General features: G+C 40.6%; 1 protein-coding gene across 2 annotated transcripts in view; it reads right to left on the bottom strand.

The window, feature by feature from the left end:
- The window catches only part of GLIS1 (GLIS family zinc finger 1), a 178,067-nt gene that overhangs the window by 16,762 nt on the left and 141,550 nt on the right, over positions 1–19,755 (bottom strand). For both annotated transcript variants that reach the window (XM_052666385.1, XM_052666384.1), the window contains exons 5-7: positions 18,705–18,815; positions 15,281–15,413; positions 8,983–9,127 (exon numbers count right to left, since the gene is read on the bottom strand). In XM_052666385.1, coding sequence (XP_052522345.1) covers positions 8,983–9,127; positions 15,281–15,413; positions 18,705–18,815 — 389 coding nt within the window. The remainder of the gene's footprint in view (positions 1–8,982; positions 9,128–15,280; positions 15,414–18,704; positions 18,816–19,755) is intronic.

Below are 19,755 nucleotides of genomic sequence, written 5' to 3'. Positions count from 1 at the left end.
GTATATTTTATTTTTGCTAGGCTGTTCAGTAACTGTTGCTGGACAAATTAACAGAGTAAGAAATTGTAAAGCCAGATTTAGAGCTGTTTTAAGAGGAATTCTTTCATCATCTGGTTCATCCTGTCTTAACTGCCCAAACCCACACACACAACGTTTAAGCAGAAAATGCTTTAATTAGATTGAAAATTGGAAAATAATGAAAATAATTTGAACTAAGATTCTTGAATAATAACTGAAAGAAGTATAACCACAAAATAGAAATATCTGAGATCAGGATGTTGCCAATGTGAAAAATGTGAAAACTGTCTGGGTTTTTTTTTTTTTTTTTTTTTTTTTTATGATGTGATGGCTTGATTGGCAGATTTCTAAGCAAGACAAACAACCTCAACCCATATCCCATTGACTTCAGTGAAAAAAGGACCAAATCCAGACTGAAAAACATCTGTCCTTTAACTTTTAATATATTGGGGGTTTAGGACCATACTGTAACACAGCTCTCATGTACACCATACTGACACATCCCACTACCTAGAATTTGAGAGTTTTTAAGAGAAAAGTATATAATAAAGCAACAGCATGAAAAGCACTAAGCAGAGAAGCTCTGTATTTTGGCATAAGTTACTACAGCATACTGCAGCTAGCTACAAAATCTGAGATGTTTCCACAGAACCAGGTTCTGCCGTAAAATCCAGCATGCTAACCATTCCATTCATAAATTCTCTCCCCAGGCATTGCAGTTACTTATATTGTGAGAAAGTCCAATTGAGTTCCAGGACTAGGAAATTATTTTTTCAAATGAGGGGAAAAAAAAAAAAAAAGTTAACACTGATTTTCATCTCTTCCCATAATATTAAAAATGATGTGTAAAGCTCTGCTAATCTGGTCTCTGGATAGCGCCCAATCTCTTGCCACGTGTTTCTGTTCTGGGTCTTGCCCTAGGGGAATTTCTGTCAGCACATGCTCAGGAAACAGTTACACTGTTCACTCTTTTTCTTTTTTCCTTTTTTTTTAAGATGGACTCTATCTGAAGTTTGGTGAACCTTTGCACTAATCACTGCCAGGTGCCTCTGGCTGTGTTTCTGGAATGCAAGGAATCTTTTCTTTCTCTTTCTTTCTTCCTTTCTCCTCTTCCCCTCTCTCCCTGATATGTTATAAATCCTTCATTGAAAAGCACCTTGCTGGGCATCGCTGCATTTTATTATCCTTTTCTATAAACGGTGAGCAAACAAGTTGTTAGTCTGTATGATACTCATTCTCTGTTCTATGTCTGCAAGATAGGACACCATGATCTTGTTTTTTGTTTTCTTGCTGTAGCCAGCTTGAAAACAATGCCTGCTATTGGGAGGCTTGGCCTCTACTCCTGGCTCTGCTGCTAACACAGTGTGTGTACCTCCAGGTGTAACATCTCAAAGTAGGACTAAGGAAATGCCAGTCCTTTCCTATAGCTTCTAGGTAAGTATGGACTACTGGTGCACTCCGGTGGGTTGCCCAAGCAGGCTGTGGATGCCCCATCCCTGGAGGCATCCAAGGCCAGGCTGGATGTGGCTCTGGGCAGCCTGATCTCGTGGTTGGTGACCCTGCACATAGCAGGGGGGTTGACACTAGAAGATTACTGTGGTCCTTTTCAACCCAGGCTATTCTAGGGTTCTATGATACTACAAAGGCTTCTCCAAAAGAAATGCCTCCTGTTTTATTATAGAATCATAGAACCGATGGATTACTTTAATCCAGTTCCGCATCTTCACTCACCCTCTCCCTGTGTCAACAAGTGAGTATGTGAGCATACTCAGAGTAAGAGGGGTTTCACAAACATTATGGGGAACACTATCCAAAGGAGATTTTAACAGGATTTAAGATTCTTAAGTCATTTCGTTGCTTTAAAATAATAATACTAGTCAACAGTGATATGAAAACAGCTTCAGGATGAACATGATAGAGAACCCAGAGGAGTCCTTTCCTGGTACTCCCAAAGACCTTCTCTTTGGATCCAGAGAGACACTGAAACACTCGCAATCCTTCTAACATGTGCACAAGTCTCATGGTTGGGGGTACAACATAGCTCAGCATTTTGTAACCCACTTCTCTATCTGCACAAAGAGACACATCTACGCAAACAAGGACCTTCTTATGTTAAATTAATATTTCTACACTTCTCACCTGATATGCAAATTCTGCAGAGCAGTTAAATCTTGTTGATTGCTATTGGAACTGTGTCAATCTAAAAGACATTTTTATTTATTAGCTTTCATTTGGTAATTTTCCTTGAAAAGAAACTGATGAATCAGTAGAGTTCAGTGGAAGCTGCCTGACCTGATGGGAATTTGAAATCTTATTCTAACAGTCTGACAGGAAAATATATTATGGAAGTAATTACATATTAGCATGCTTTAAATAGTATCAAAACATCTTTAGATAAAAAGCACAGCCTTAGGTTCAAATGACTGCCAGGAAGTAAATTAGAAAGATATGCAATCAAACACAGATATCGATGTGTACTGCACATTTGACTTCTGTCTTATTTTAGTCATTTAAGGTCCTTATTCTATGGCAAGTATGCAGCAAGACACTTCCAGGTGTACATGCATTCTTTACAGGTTCCTCATGCTGCTTTCTTCAAGTTTACACTGTAAAAGGCAGTATACTGAGCAGTGAGAGATGTTAAGATAATGACTTATTACACTGTGGCAAATTGTTGTGTTTGGTGTATGTAACTTACACCTAACTGGGGAAGTTTTGCTTAGAAAACCAAAAGGAAAAAGAAAAAATGAGCTTTACAGGTGTAGTGTAAGCATGTGATTTACCTGCAGATAAAAACTAGTAATAGCTAAAATCATTAATACAGATGAGCTGTGCTTAAATGCATTTTAAGTTTTTCTCAATTTGCTCTGACCAATTCATTTAAACTCCCTCCCACTCTTGTAACTGTCTTTAATCTTATACTAAGATAGTTCTGCTCAGAGGGTCTCTTCTGGGCAGTCATCAAGGGGAGATCTTACCAATGTTCATACATACATGAAGGGAAAGGGCAAAGAGAGCAGAGGCAGGCTCCTGTCAGCAATGCCCAGGGCCAGTCAAGAGGCGACGGGCGCAAAGTGGGACACAGGAGGCTCCTCCTGAACGCCAGGAAGCACATCAGTGCTCTGCAGGTATGGGGTCTGGCACAGGCTGCCCTGAGATGATGTGGGGGCTCTTTGATGCCTTGCAGAGCTGCGTGGGTGTGTGCCTGGGTGTCCTGTTCTGGGTGTCCTGCTTGAGCAGGGCTTGGACCTGATGGACTGAGAGGTCCCTGTCAGTCTCAGCCATTCTGTGACCGTGATCATAGTGCTCGCTTTTGGGGTAAGGCTCTGTAACGTATGTCAATCCAGCCCTATTAGAAACAAAAATGAGATACATGTCCATCAATTTCTGCTGATGGCCAAACAATATTTTACCTCATGATCAGGCCGTAACTTACTGTTGTATTGTTGCAGTCAGTCTATTCTAATGCTAATTTTGCTTTAAGGGGGAAAAAAAAACTATAAAAGTCTATCTGGACGTGATTACAAATGAATTCTGATCACATTTTCTACAATGAGATAAATGACTTGGGATTTGAAACCAGATGCTTTTAATTACTGATTTTCTTTGTTACATGAACCTCAGCTCCGCACCTGTACATTGTTCTTTCTTTGGACAGATGTACTGATGCCCCTTTTGCGTGCTCAGGTCTATAACACTGAGATAAATTATGATGGGTTCTTGGCTTCCTCCATTGAAAATGTTTTCAGCTGTCAGAGATATCTGTTTCTTGTTATTGGTTTTAGTGCTTTTGAAAGAAAGCCTGAAACACTGACTTGTGTATTCTATTATAAGTGAAGAGTATTCTCCAGAGGAATCCACAATGAATGAATGATGCATCTCCTTGGAACTAGGAACTGCTATAAAAACTGTGTAGGTATTCAGTTCTCCTGTAAAAGTTTGTTTCATACAAAGATTCAAGCAATTCCTCCTCACTTTATGTATATGAGCTCACAAACTTGAAATTCAGCCATAAGTAGTGAAGACATGCAATCATCACAGAAGGTAATGAGAATTAGGTACATGTGTATTTTCAGGTCTGGCCATGGATTCTGGCAGATCAAGGAATTTATGGAGCCTATTGAAAGGAGTCTCTTACTGGTTTGGAGCAATTTCTTAAATCTCATATCAGATACAATCATTGGCAGAAGATGAACCACTTGCAGATGACAGTGAAACTCATAGGCACAATTTGAGTCCCATCCCATCTAATGAGAAGGCACCCATGAGACCCCTTGTATGCCTGCCAGCATCCCTCAGAGAGCAAGAGGCCCTCAAAGCTGGAGCTGAACACAGGGCCACAGAGCAGAGGTTGGGAGGTTGGAGGAGGCTGCCTCCTAACTCAAAGAGCAGGGGCAGGGGCCAGATTCTGATCTAAAATGGAAGCTCCTGGCAGTGTATCTTATGGGACTGAAATGTGGGTAGGTTCTGGCTTACACCCTTCTTGTTGCCAAAGTACAACGTGACAATCCAAACAAAAAGCTAGCACACAAGATTTCATCTTGCATACTTTTTTCAACCTTAAAAATATGAGAAATTTTGAATCTGGTGTTCCCTTATTGAGCAAAAAGGGAGGCTCTGTGTACCTTGTTTTACTGTAAGTAAAGGGAAATTAAGGACTAAACCTTTAACAGAGATCTCTTTACAGTGAAGTATTTCTGTGGTATTTGAATTAACAGGTGCTAACAAGCAAGCAAACAAAAATTCCGATGTTTAAGTACCCTGATTAAAACGTCTCTTTTCATCTGATTGGTCTCAAGTCCTGTTTCTTGTGATTTTGTATGGGTAAGTGGCTCTACAGGGGAGTCTAGAGCATTGAACTGGTTGCAGTTAGCTGGTGAGAAGCCTGGATAAAAGAGAGTTGTGTCTTTCATGTAACTTTGGTTACTTAACCCTTGATATTAAACTCACAATAATTGTAAGACTGGATTCAAAGTTCTCATTAATCATCACCTTTGGACATCATAAATGCCTTAATCTCACTGGTTCTTCAGTTAGCGTTGTGTTTACACAGAAGAAATGACCTAACTTACTGTAGTAAGTATCTATAAAAGCATTATATATAAAAGAAAGTTTCACTTTCCTTTTCCTTGGAGACACATCACCTTCTTGGTAGAGTTCTTATTTGTCAGTATCCCCAGCTTGTCTGGAGAACATAAGTGCTGTTATAAGCGACACAAGTGACTGAAGGCCTCGCGGCCACATATAGAGAGGCTGTGTTCAGATCCTACAAAGTGACCTTGTTAGGCCATTCAGCCACGTTGGTGCAAATCCCTGACTTTGTGCCACCACTTAAACTCATTTAACTTCAGTCAGATCGGTTTCACTTAAACTGATCATTTATCACAGTAAATAGTTTAAACTCAAATTTACAAATGCAACTAAGTATATTTTTTAGATGATGTGGGCAATACTGGCAAAAAAATAGCAGAGAGAAAGCCAAGTGCAACACTCGCGTAGGACTTAATATCAAAAGCTATGTTTCCATCTTCATATTGCTACAAATCGAAGTGGGCTACCTTTGCAATGGGCAAAATGAAATCTATCGTATGTGGCACATGCTACAAGAAATGCAAACGTAACATTTTGCCACCTGAAATAAAAAATAAATATGTATTCCAACCTGGATCGTGACAAACCTGTTTTCTGGATGCCAAAGCATTTCATTTCAATTAACAGCAATATAAGTTCAAATAATTTTACTTTGTCTAGCACACACTTTATACTAAAATTTGAAAACATATTCTCTGTATTGTATAATGCCAGTATAAATACATTTGGTAATGAAGTCAGATTTTGTTAGAACATTTTGGAGTGCATTAGATAATTCTGTCAAACTATTTAAATGTCTTAGTAAACCATTTGGGAAAATTGACTGCTGCACGTGGTGTTGACTTTGGCAACGGACAGTACAGCATACAGCTTCTATTTTGTTAATTAAAAAAAAATAAAAAGCCTTCAAAGAAAATTCTAAATCTTCTGTCAAACTTGAGTACACTATTTGTACCCTGCCCTGTGTAGATTTTGGCATCTTACATATTTGATGACTCAGTAATTAGATTTCTTGATAGTAATCATTCGGTTCATTCCGCAGCCTTGAACTATGCAATCCAGCCTTGTCATCATACTGATCCACAGTATAGAAATTCTTTGCATTTACTTCCAGATGAATGCTGAGACAGCTGACAAATGAGGCAAAACATTACATGTGTGCCAGAAAGGCAGAGCAGTTCACATGAAGAAAGGTAGTGTTAGGTGTTTCTTTCCTGTTGCAAACTGTCTATTTTATATGAGTAATGGCATTGTGCTATAAGCTGGCAAAGGCATAACAGTTCTCGAATTCAGTGGCTCCAAATATTAGATTATCAAGTGATTGATTTTTCCTACTTGAATGAATGAATGCTTCACACAAAACTGTGCTAAATGAAATTCAAAGACTGTTAGTTCAAACTAAGCTTCCCATACTGGCAATTAACATGTCATGTATGGGCTTGATTTTTGCAGTCATTAAAAATGTAAGCATAAATAATTCGCATACAGCAAGGGACTGGGACGGGGTCTGACAGCACTGAATGCAGAAAATGGTATTTGAGATCCTGAAAAATTCCAAGTTGTTACGCCGTGAAAATAAACGGCTTGTTTTAAAATAACTATTTAAAAATACCTCCTGGTCTCCACTTCCTGATGTTTGGTTCATAATTAGAAATTTATTTTCATCTCAGTCTGATATTTTGTCATAGGATATTAACTACGGTGTTTCTGCAAAGACTTTGCATTGCTTACCTATATAAGCACCGAGATAATAAATCAGCTGTGATGTCTTCTCCAAGAAAGAGTACTTATTCCACTAAAACCAAAAACAGCAGAGACCATTCTGATGGAAGCTTTGGCCTAAGCAAATGATCAAAACGTCTGGAAGAGCTCAGTGAGGAACTCAGCTCAGTCCCACAGTGAGGGCTGAAGGGAAGCGCTGCACTCATTTGGAGGAAACATGAGGGGGGAGAGAGAGAACTCACCTGGGAGCTTGTGGCCCCTCAAACAGCACAACTGACTGCTGCCATCATTCTGGTCAAACCTTTGCTTTTCTTTCTCATTAGCAGTACCAAAAGGTGAAGTGCTTTAGAAACAAATCCACTTTGGAGATAACCTTCTGTATAGGAACTGCAGAATCACAGCCTGAACCTCTGATGGATCACCTGAGCACTGAGTCAGCCACGGGAGCACAGGTGCAGGCAGTTCAGCTGTGCTGCTGGAAGGGGCAGAGCCTGGCTGCATCTCTCCCAGACCCATTTAAGGGCTGACTGCCAGTGGGAAGATCCCTCTTCTGGAGATCTCTCCTCTGAGTTTTGCAGCAAGCCCAGGACATGGGTAAGCTTTCTATCTATTCTCTTTTTGTTATTATAATCTGCTTTGCCAAACTCTTGTTTATTTCATAATTATAGCATCTTTATATTCATTGACTATACACCTTCTAAAGTGTATCCTTAGTTTATTTCACTCTCAGTTGGGATTTGTTGCCTTACCTCCCCTAAGAACGCTATCGTAGAATCAACTGAAAGAAGAAACAGCTAAGCAGTGCATTGGGGAGCGGAGAGAGGAAAGCATTCTGGTTCCCTGGACTCAATCAGTCCTATGCTGCAAGGAAAGGATATCTTGTGGACTACCTTCATTTTGGATTCAGTCTCCATTCCTCCTGTTTGCACTTACTGCCCTCTGTGCTACAGAACACCTCACATTTACTTGCTGAAACTTCCATCTTCCCACTGTGCTCAGTGCCTCCTGTTGGCCACCTGTCTGCCATAGGCATGAGACTGTCAACAAGAATTAAGAAGTCAGGAACATGGGTGGGAGGGTAGGGAGAAAGAGCTGTTGAGCACAAACAGCTTGAGTAACCTTTGTGATAATTCAAAAAAAGAGATGTAGTAGCTTGTTCCTATTTTCCTCAGTGGCACTGTTCTTTATTCTGCCTTCTGTCCATTGATAAAAGAGAATTATTAAAATCTTTCTGGGCTTTCTTTTCCCCATATAGAAGAAGGGATGAGTTACTGAACAAAGATGGAAAAAATCCATGCTCCATTGATGGCTTTATTAAAGAACCTCACACCATTAACTAAAAAAAGTCTTACAATCTCTCAGTGTCTCAGGTTCCCATCATTAAAGCAAAATCTGAGTATCCCTCCCTGTCCCAAGTGCTTAGAAGAAAAGAATAAAGGTTTTATGTTTCATTTGTATCACTGTAGGCACCATAGAAGCTTCTAGGATGAGAGCAGAGTTTTGTGGATTGCAGGTTCTTTACTGCTGAGATATTTTGAGATCCTCAAAAAAATAACAGTACAGACATATGACATACTGTAGCAATGCAATCTATATAATTGATGTGATAATATATCCTCCCTTGATTAAGATCTTACTGGTTAACGCTTGCAGCTGCAAGGTGTAGTACAGAAAGTCCTAACAGAGCGCAAGGAAGTGAGAAAGCCTGCCATCCTGACACAAATGAAGCTTACAAAGGCAAATACTGCTTCATTCCAAGTGAGTCACAGCTTGCTTTTTCACCCTTTGAATTTTTTTTTCATTTTAGCTGTCCTCTGCACTTATCCAAATCTACAAGAAGTCACCAAGGAAGAATTATAAAAAACATTAAATACAATTGCACTCTATGAAGAAAAGAAACCTCTGTATTTTGTTGAAGACAAAAACAAGGACCTGAGTAGCCTGATGGCAATATCAAAGTTTGTCCTGCTTTGCTTGGAGGATGGATGAGATGACCTTTTGACCTCCCTATCAAATTAAATTTTCTATGATTCTAAAACAAATGGCATAGCTTACTTTTGGTCAGTGTTTTTCAATCAAGCAGCATCCATGCAAATTATAACAAACAATTAATTAGTCAGACAGAAGCCAAGCATGTTTCGCAACACATACCCTTCCCTGGCACTCTCCAATGACGACTGATGGTGATGCGGACTGGAAAGGGCAGAGTCAAGAGGATGATGTCTTGAAGGGATGTCATGAGGCAGTATACCTGGTGAGGGACCATTATGGTTTGCGCTGGAACCACTGTACATGCCTGTGAAACATACATCAGGTTGCAAAATAAAATAAGCAAGGAAAGGAGCATCTAAGTAAGTCCGTGACAGTTCCTGACTCCTTCATTGTCCCCCACACCCACATTGACACATGCATAGAACAGCACGCTGCTGCAGGGCAGTAGCAGAAGTTACTTCATCCACGGAGGCAGTCCTTAGGCTGTTTTCTAAGTTTACTTGCCATACACCTCACAGAGGTTTGCCCACTGCGGTACGTACACACAGAAGGACTAGAACATCCACTGACATTGTATTCTGAAGGTTGTGGGGGGCAGATGAGGTTTGCCAGTTTCCACAGTGTCCAGCTACAGCACGTCAGTCCTCGAGCGTTCTGTAAGAGCTATTTTATTTGCCTTTCTTCCTGTAGCATTCACCTTTCCTAGTTTGCTTTCTGTGTGCAGAGTAACACATTCAGTAAACGGGCTGTGAGTCAGCTATGCTTTGACGTGTCCTGCTTTACTGGCAGGGCTCTCGATGGCACTTGTCCCAAACCCTCTGAATGTCACATAACAAGCAGAAAACAACAGGAAAATCTGGAGCCACAGGGAATGTGTGACAGCTCTCTCTGGCTGGATAAGCAGTGGCTGAACGTCAGCATCTGTTTCTGTATGACTGAAGAGTAGAACCACTAAGGCCAGATTCTAGCCACCTTTGTCAGGGCCTTCAGATGAGTCAAAAGCCTCTCATGAACAATGAGTCCTCAGCTGCTGACAGATCCAAAACTATGAGAATGAACCACATCATCTCTGTCTTCCACTAGACAGAACATTTGTCAACCAGCCAGTGAAAACAACTTGCTTTCTGCACTGAAAACCAGACAGAAGGAGTTTTAAGAAGTCAGATGTTCCCAGGTGATGCTAGGATTTATTCGTCAAAGCCTCATCTGAAAACAGTAAGTCAGTAGCTAGGATGCTACACTGAGAATTTCATTATTCTGCTGGTGGTTTCAGTCCATTTTATAATACAATACGTTCCCACAAATCTTTGTTGTTCACATGCTTATTCCCAGGCTTGGCAGATACCAACGTGACTCAGATGTACTGTCACTTCACAGTTGGACTGTATCTCCCCACACCTCTCAAGTATATTGGCAGCACAGCTTGGAGGAAGCTGGTAAATCTAAGAAGATTTGTGCTCTCTAAGGATATTAGACTTCAGATAGTTTTAATGGGCTCTGTTCAGAGCTCACCCCAAAAGCTCAAAAACTCTCAAAAGATAAATTTCAGTAGTGTTGTAGCCAGTAAATATACTCTTTTTTTTTTTCAAACAAGGCCTTTGTTTGAAGCATGCTTACTGAGGTTTGTGGGATTAGTTCATCAGTGAGTTTTCCTTCTCCTACACCTTTATTCACCACAACACCTCACTTGTGCTCGGTTTGACACGTGGTGTCTCTTGCTCACACCTTCCCTGACCCTTGTGCTGCCTTACTGCAGGGCCACCAGATCCCCTTGCCCTCATACCCCACCCCTGCAGCATGGCAGCCTACTGCCACCTAACCTGAAGCACATCAGAATCAACCCAGCCATCCCCATATCCTCTGGGACAGTTTAATGAATGTGACATTACATGTGTGCCAGTTGCTGCCAAGCAGCATACAGCCCAGCTGAGCCCTGCCTGTCTCCCCTGCAGAGAAACACTAATTTTGGGAGCCACTCTTTGCTATCTAGTTTCCACAACTCATGTAACTTGTTAGAACGCAATCATCTCTGAAGCATTTGTCAAATGTGATTGAGCTTAGCTAATGGATTAAAAAAAAAAAAGTACTAGAGGGAAGGGGACCAACACACATATGGACAGAGGCAAGCAAAACAAATACACAGATCACACTCCCTATGGAAGTGAGCCTAAATCCAGAGCGCTGATTTGCAAAGCTCCTATCCCTTAGGTGCAGGGCTAAGGAGATGAACACAGGGAGCTGCAGGGCTGCTCTCGCACCAGACACTGTGATGTGGGCATCAGGGCCTAGGGATGAAGCTCCGAAACTGCAGTCTTCCAATCAGATCAGGCCTCTGACCGCCTCCGAAGCTGCTGGATAGTGGGAAATCCAACAGACACAAAAAATATCAACCCTGTTGTTCCTTTGCTTTGCTTGCAGGGGGTGCCTGCCCGTAATTAAGAGTACTTCTAAGGCACATGGCACAAGCTACGAAAGATGAGTTTTTCTATGAGATTCCACGTACACTGCAGTAAGACATTAGTCATTACTGTTGAGTCACTAAGAACTGAATTGGTACTTACTTGAAGTTAAAACTAATTTATTTTACACAGTGCAAAAGCAGGGCATTCTAACAGAACATTTACTTCCTTTGAGAGACAGACCCTCTGCTCATAGGCACTGGGAAGGATGTACTATACTAAGTACTAGGCTTGAGCAATTTCTTCTGCTACTCAAACTCATTTGGGCTGTGTTTCAATATGCATACTTTTTTGCCAGATTTAAGACACTCAAAATTTTGAGCTGCTGCTATGCCTGCAGTCCTGTGACTACCTAACTGCATGTGCCCAAGCAGTCAGTGCTTCTACAAGGGAACAGTGGCGGGTTATCAGGAAAGAGTGAGAGTGAACAGCCTTCTTTGGGGAAGCAAGAGGTACTGATATGAGGGTGCAGTTCTTCCTGCTGCCAATCTGTAACACCAAGGAAGAATCGCTTCAGGGAGAGAAATGCTGCATTTCCTTTGCAGCTGTGACTGCCTTTGCAATAGAAGAAGTCAAGGGAGAAGAGCAGTTGCTGTTTCAGTATCATTTTCAATACTTTAAAAAAATTCTTTTTTTTTCCAGCAGTGATACAATATTTTTAGAACCTGAAGTCACACAGAAGCCTTTGGAGCTGTTATGACTGTTCCTGCAAGTGCAGCCCTGTTCAGAACTGTGCATCTTGGGCCTCTTCACGCATTGACCATCTCAGCTTATAAATGTGCCATCAATCAGTATTTTAAATGGCTTGGCCTTTAACCTTAACATCTGTTGCCAAAATGGTACTCTGAGCATCTGTGACTAGGAGGATTTTTTTTTCAGCTTTATGCCAGGAGAGACCAGAACAAACCATAACAGACCATGCATGCCCAGAGAAAGTTCCTGCATGGGATTACCTAACAGAGGTAACTTGCTTTGTCAAGAGAGTGATGGCAGCTCTTAGGTGCTGCTGGAGCTAAATGTGTGCAGCCATGAAGGAACATAGATATAAAGAGGAAAAAAAGAGGAAGGTCTCAGCAAACAATGGGTTTCTCTGACTGCTAAGTATTCCTTTGCTCACTGTCTTACCCAGTCTTAAGCACAAACCTCCTTTGAAGTTTGACACAAGGGAATAGGAGTTTTCTTACATATTTCTTTTTCCTGTGATTGGCTTTCATCCCTGACATATTTAAAATGTGCTTCAACTTGGACAAAGACAAAACTGAAACTCTCCAGGAATCCAAGTGATCCCTAAAGCCCGGAGCTCCGCACATTAATAATGTGGTTTCTTTGGGGAAAAAAAGGTTCAAACCATGAACATTTTCATATTTTCAAGTGGAATTAAGAGAACATCATAAACAGTATTCACCCATATACATTCTACACATTATTATATAACTGCTTTGTCCAGAAATACTACCTCTGCTTATATGAAAGAGCAGACATGCAACTACAGGCAGCAGCAGGGATGTCCTTTTGTTTTAAATCTCTTGGGATCAGCACCTTAGCCTGTTAGCCCTGACAGTGACAGAGGAACAGTTTTTCTATGGAAATTATACCACACAATACAAAGTAACTTCTGTAAAGAAATGCTTCAAATCTTGATTTATTTTCCCTGGCACTTCTCCATACTGGGCATATGATGGGATCTCTTATGGGGTGACCAGATGGAAATACCCACAAAGATTCCCTAGGTTTCTCTTACAACATCCTGGTGACATCTTCATACAATCAGCAAAGAAATCATATGAAAAAAAAAAAAACAAAAAACAAAAAACAGTAAACTGATAAAATTCTTACTTCCAAGATGATTTTCTCAGAACTGACACTGAGAGGACAAGGCTGGGCTGTCTATACGTACACTGAAAACTTCTTTTGTATCACTGTGACCATTTGAAATCAGAGGCTTTTCCTGGGGCTACTAACTGCACATCTGCACCTTGATCTGAGGACAGCATTGTCTGTCTTTCCTGTCCTGCTTGGAAGCAGGAGGCTGGACTGTAGTGTTGGAGAGCAGAGGCTGTGCGTTGCCCTCACGCATCTTCAAGGGTGCAGATGACAAAGCCAAAGAACTGAAATAATCCCCCCCATGTCCCTCCAACCTCCTGCAACTTTCTGAGGAGCCACATATGAACTGTGAGTGAGGACTCCCAGGGGAACGATGCTCGAATGATGGGTTATTTCCCTTCCTGCCCCACTCTGCTCACCAGGTACATTCTGACGTATTAGCGCAATTTAAACTGGAAAAGGGAGTAGGAGATGGCAGGCAGGATGATTTTGTCATTGTTATTTTTAACAACCAAGAGAAAAGCTTGCCTAAATAATTGTAGTAAATTATTTTTTTGCAGCACGTTGCTCTTACAACACAAAACACATTAATAAAGACCTCCAGGTCGTTCCCTGGTGCAGGGGAACTAGCACCTGGCGTTCTTATTTTCTAATGCCAGCTTACCACTGGTTTTCTTTAAATCTCAGCAGGAACAAGGTGAGGTTTGTCTGGAAAGCTTGTATTAAGTCAGTGAATCAATTAAAACATATTTATTAACATTACTTAGGCAAGCCTTTGCTCCACAGTGGATCTGAAATAGGATAAATGCACCCTACATCAAGATGCATCAGATACTTAGCTCTAAGCTAAAAACATTTTGTGACTTTTTTGATTTGCATAACATTAAATGCTCTCTAATATTGACAAAGTTAGAAAGCATTGCTTTCAAAAAGACTGCAAACTATCCTCCATGCTTAGACATATCATGGAACACACAGGAGAACACAATGCTAACTGAAAATCATTAACTAATTATGAAATCGGTCTGTCCAAACCTGGCTTTACTATGCATTCCTACTTAAGCAGTTACAGAAAATTAAAAGTCAATATCTGCTGCTTTCTTTTTTTCCTGGAAATTCTCTTCAAACCATTCAAACAGATAAAAAACACTGCAGTAAATTCATCCCATACACATCTGCCAGCCAAAACAGATCCGAATGTAACGGGATGTGTCTGCAACATGACAGAGAATGGCAAGAAAATGCTACAATGATGGTTTAAACATCTTATGAATGGACTGACCTGGAAATCAGGTACACTACTGGTTACCTTCATCCACAAATGGCTATTACAGAGCTGGAGAAGTTTCAGAGTGTCCCACCAAATCAGACAAAGTAAGATCTCTGTGCCTATCCTTCTCACTGCTCATCATCTGAAATTTGCATGTGCAAAAAATGAATCAAGGAAAGTACCTTTTAAAGGAATATGTTGGCTTTGCAGCTCACTGATACTTAAGTGTCGCTGGAGTCAAGGGTAAAAGAAATATAAGAACTAGGAAAAGAGGTCAACAGTTGCATGGACAAGGAGAGATTTGAGAATGAAAAGCTCTCTGCTCTGATCAACAGAATCAGTGGAAGTAATATGGGGGCCTTTTCAGAAAATATAATCAAAACATCTCACATTTTAAATTCAAGCTTTTGCTCCATTTGTATGCCACCATATTGTTTGCTATAAGCACACCATGCATGATACTGCACAGTCTCATCAACTTTTCTGTGGCTCTCGGAGAGCACAGACACTGAATGGAAAACCTTACTGCTGCCTTTATCTTTGCTAGAATATTTATTTGGCTTTAGCAAAGCTTATGCACCTGCATCTGCTGAAGCCAAAGCAAGCTTTAAAGAAGAAACAACTAGAGCCTGAATTGCAGTGGTGCTGCTGCCCTCCTCACATCAGATTTAACCAGAGCTCTTTGCCTGACTAGCTCTTAAAAAAAAAAAAAAAAAAAAAAAAAGAAAGAAAGAAAGAAAGAAAAAAACCCAGCCTTAGCAAAGAACTCACTAAATTATTTCATTTTATTCTTTTTTTTTTCCTTTCATATTCCGTTCTGGCAAATCATACCCAGAAACTTCAGTGGTTTAAACTCTCTGTATTATATGACATTTAGCATCATACTTATTCAAAATATTCTTACCTGTGATTAAGTCATGATGACCTACAGATCTACCACACTTCCCATCCAAAATGTGCTGTGAAGATGTGTGGAGCTGTTGTATAGCTAAGCACTCACTGAGTACATCCTGTTCGATATCAGTACATGAATTCAGCTACAAGAGGAGGATAAAACAAACATTTTATTTCAAAGTAAATCAAATTAATTCCAATTAAATTCATATGTCTCTTTGCTTAAAGATTATGTACAGAAGAAAGGAACACAAAGTCATTCTTCGTGACTTGGTGCAATTACGGATGTATCTATCAGTTCACATTTCTAATTAGAGATCGCTTTGGTTTTCTTCAGTAAACAAGTTGAGTGCGCTAATCTAAAATCAACAACGGTTTTTTGTACCCTGTGTTTCTTCAAGCCTTCCTTGGAAGTTTAACCGCACATTTTCAGGCTGTCTGTAGTTCCTTGGGTTCTGTGCAAAAGGATTGCAACTGTGACACTTGGAAAGACATTCGATAGAGAAAGAAAAGTGCTTGTGCTTATCAGATTAGATCTGGCAGAATAACGTGCTGTCAGTAACGTGTAAGAGGTATCACCGATATGTCAGCTGTTCTCCATGTAAATTAAAGCTCTGGCAAAAGTGTGTGAAGCAAACTCTCGAAAACCACAATGTCGATCATATTAAAAACAGCAGGAGAGGAGAATTAAGAAAGAAAAGCATTTCTAATTCTCTTTCAAACATGCTGATGTTGCCAAGCTTTTGTCATAATACAGTGCTCACATTACACAAGCAGCCATCATATTCTATAGCCATTAATAAATAGTTATTGGCTCTACGTTTACAGTTCTGCATACCAGTCTCCCATGGGTTTGCTTATTCTAAAGAAAAGGTCCAGGCAAACCTATTTAGAATTCTACTATATAGCCATTTATTTGATCAACATAAGCATCTAACATTTGGATCACAAAATGCGTCTGTAGCCAATTAAACTTAGACTACTACTAAATTAACAGTTAACTTCCTCATATTTTGTACTTGTAAAGCTGTTCAGAACAACCAAATATTACCACTGCAGTCATCTAAGCTACAAACGAAATATTCAGGACTCCTTTGAAGAAAATCTGAGCTCAGGGCATTCTCTTTTCTATGAGAGATGGCACCTTTTGGTAGCATGTATCAGCTGAGACATGCAGGCAGAGCAGCCTGTTAATTTTTTCCTTAGCTAAGTCATTTCCACAAAGAACTTCCAGGAAGCAGATAATAACAGACTACTGCCTTTGCAGAATTGTAACAAAAACCAGCAAGGGACTATTCCCATTTCTTCCTAAATCTGAAATCCAAAGTAAACTCCACTGACTGAATAACACTGAGATTTAACTAGTTGAAAAGGCTGCCTCTTTTTATCTTATTATATCCTTAAGAAAAATATTTGTTTTGCTTATTATTTCTTTAGGAATCAGATTTACCTTGGTCCCTTTTAAGAGAGCCTGATCAAAATACTCTTCAAATCTACTGCTTTTCCGAGATACCTTTTATATTGAAGAAAAAAAAGGCACAGGATCAAATATTCCTAGAATTAGCATGGGTAAATGAGACAGGAATATGATTTCTAACCACCGGAGAAGTGCAGATTTAGATCTGATCTACCAAATAAGGTGTGGGAAGCAAGCAGTTGACATTATTTTAAGATATAATTGTAAAGCTATGGGAGGGTATATTGACACATGCAGGAAAACTCCTCAAGCTGGGAGATTAGAGATACAAAACCCTACATATTTGATGTCTTGGTAGCTGGAGTTTGTAGTTTGTGTGTAGCCACATTTGCCATCTCTTCATTCTATGCTCAAGGCCTCTTGCTGCTTAACCAAAAGTACGTTCTGTCCCTTAATGCAAAGTTTGGATTCAGAGTCTGAATCTTGATCTTGGGAAATAATTCTCTTCATAGACAACAGTCCTGGTTGTGGGGACCTGAATGGCTGCTAGGCTTGAAGAGTCCTCCTTCCAGGAATAAAGTCTGTCATGTTGTGAATGTTTCTTGGCTGTCTGAAACAGGGTGCACAACTCTGGATGCTGCTAGATGTTCTAGACACCATTACTCAAGGTGCATGCAGCTGGTAGAGAGCAGAGTTGGGGTGGACAACTGCCCTAGTAATGGGGAAAAACGTTCAGATCGGTGGAACTGACCAAGTGAAAACTGACAGGGGATACAATTCATGCTGAGAAGCATTGGGAGAGAAGGAGTGCAAGACAAGACATGGCTGATGCAAGGACATCAGTAGGCAGGAAAGACAGGCAGGCAGGCAAAGTAGACCTTTTGACATCCATCTAACTCCTCCATGGCTCATCCCTAATTCTGAAGTTACAATCACCTGTGTTCTGCTACTGCTTCTTCTCTCCACATGTTCCTTCCTTCGCTCTTTCAAGCTTGTGGGTTTTACCTTAGACATTTTCTCCAAACTGCTATCTCCCTAGCTCTGTCTTACCACACTATCATTTCTGCTATGCTCTCTATCCTTTAAACATGCCTGGCAGTTTCATCTGTGAAGCTCTTGGCAGTGGTAAGGTATCAACACTGCTTATTGGAAGTAATTGTACTTGGTCTGTTCTGTCACACACCAGCTCTGTGGGGTCCCAATCATCTTTTTAGAAACCACACGTACAAATGTGTAACAAGCAAGTCTCTTGATGCCTCAACCCTAAAGGTGTTCAAGGCCAGGTTGGATGGGGCCTTGGGCAGCCTGGTCTAGTATTAAATCAGGATGTTGGTGGCCCTGCCTGTGGCAGAGGGGTTGGAGATTCATGATGCTTGAGGTCCCTTCCAACACAGGCCATTCTGTGATTCTGGGATGGTGTCCATAAGCCTCCTCGTATGATAATGAATTTGGGATTGCGCCCATAGAAACCAAAATACTTATTTGAATCTAGTATTAGTGAGAACATAACTAGCAGTTTGGGTTAGGAATGATTTATAAATGCATTTAAAACACAGATGAGGTCAAAAAAAGTCACGGATTCATTCTGACGAATGCAAGCACTCTTATTCTGACATTTCCATAGTATCCTGGCCTGGTTTCACTTGAATTTGGGATGATTTGCTAGCATGTATTTATTAGCTAATTGCACAGACTCCATGTGTTTGAATATTTTACACGAATGACAGCAGAATTTGGATTTGTATATGAAAGATCAACCAGGAAAAAAATGCTTGACCATAAAGTATTGAGCAAACTGAAATTGAAAAAATGGTGATGTTTGAAGAGCAAAACTATAAAGTGAACAGGTTAGCAAGAGTGATTAAAATCCAAAGGAAAATTAGGTTCAGCTTGCATTTTTTCCTAGAGATGTTGCAGAAGAACTCTGATTTGAAAAAAACATGAACTAAAGGTAAATTGAAAACAACCACAGTGTGGAGGTCTGGAGATGCGCCACCGTTTGCCTACTGGGTCTTACCTTCTTACGCACCTGTTGTTCTTTGGCTGAATGAGCTTTCACATGCTTGCGCAGAGAGCTGGGGTCGGTGTAGCGTTTGGAGCAGCCAGGAATCTGACAGGCATACGGTTTCTGTAAGAGTGAGGAAAGAGAAGAGATTTCACATTCCTCTGCATCTCTTCAGTTGGCACACAGAGCGCTGAAGGACAGCTGGTTTGTGCAACACAGCGTAAAGCCCGAGCTGCTTGCTCTGCTTGACGCTTCCAGATTTGCAAACTCCTCTATGTACGTAAGTCTGACATGGTGCAAACAGAAGAACAGCATTAATAGCTCTGATTTTGCACTCCATGCAAGTGCTGAGAGCACTTGACACATCTCTAATCTGGCACATTGGATGTTGATTACTGAGCTGAGTTAAATGCTAATGAGGTGTAATTGGATGGGCTCTTAGAGCATTAAGTTTTCAAGTCTTTACAGTAGACTTGATGATGAGAACAACCAGTATAATTATAAATGTAATTCTGGTTTCTAGTTCTGATTTATGCAGTTTTTACAACTATGTTCCATATGCAGCAGAGTAAAGCTTGTGCAATAGCACGCATTTGGTTTCCTTCATGCCCTTTTCCTGTTTTGAACAACGTTTTTCTTTTTATAACTCCTAACCAAACAACCTGCAATGAACTTTAACATCTCAGCAAATCAACGCAGATGAATCCACTATTGTTAACTCTGTTGGGAAGACCTTTCCAGCTGATTTTGGCATGCTTCAAAGCTTGTCAAAACGTGGCCCAGTACAAGCACTTTCCTGGGAAAGCCAGCAGAGCCTGGGCAAGCAGTTTCAGTCAGCTCTTCCTATGTGAAAATAAAGAAAGGACACTCCAAGTGAACTGCTGATTCCAGAGTCCCAGCCCCTGAAAGCCTCACCAAGTTGTGCTTACTCCCAATCAACCAAACGCTTCTCTCTGCACTACACTGTGGCCCCCAGGTGACAGTGCAATTGCCAAGTTGAACAAAGGGGCTCCACTGCTCATTGTTAAGTAACCATTAAGCGAGAGCCAACTAGTGCTGAATG

This window comes from Tympanuchus pallidicinctus, unplaced genomic scaffold, assembly GCF_026119805.1.
Source record: "Tympanuchus pallidicinctus isolate F22 unplaced genomic scaffold, pur_lepc_1.0 scaffold7, whole genome shotgun sequence".
Taxonomy (NCBI): Eukaryota; Metazoa; Chordata; class Aves; order Galliformes; family Phasianidae; genus Tympanuchus; species Tympanuchus pallidicinctus.
Note: the sequence above shows the minus strand (reverse complement) of the source record. Positions and strands in the feature narration are given on the sequence as shown.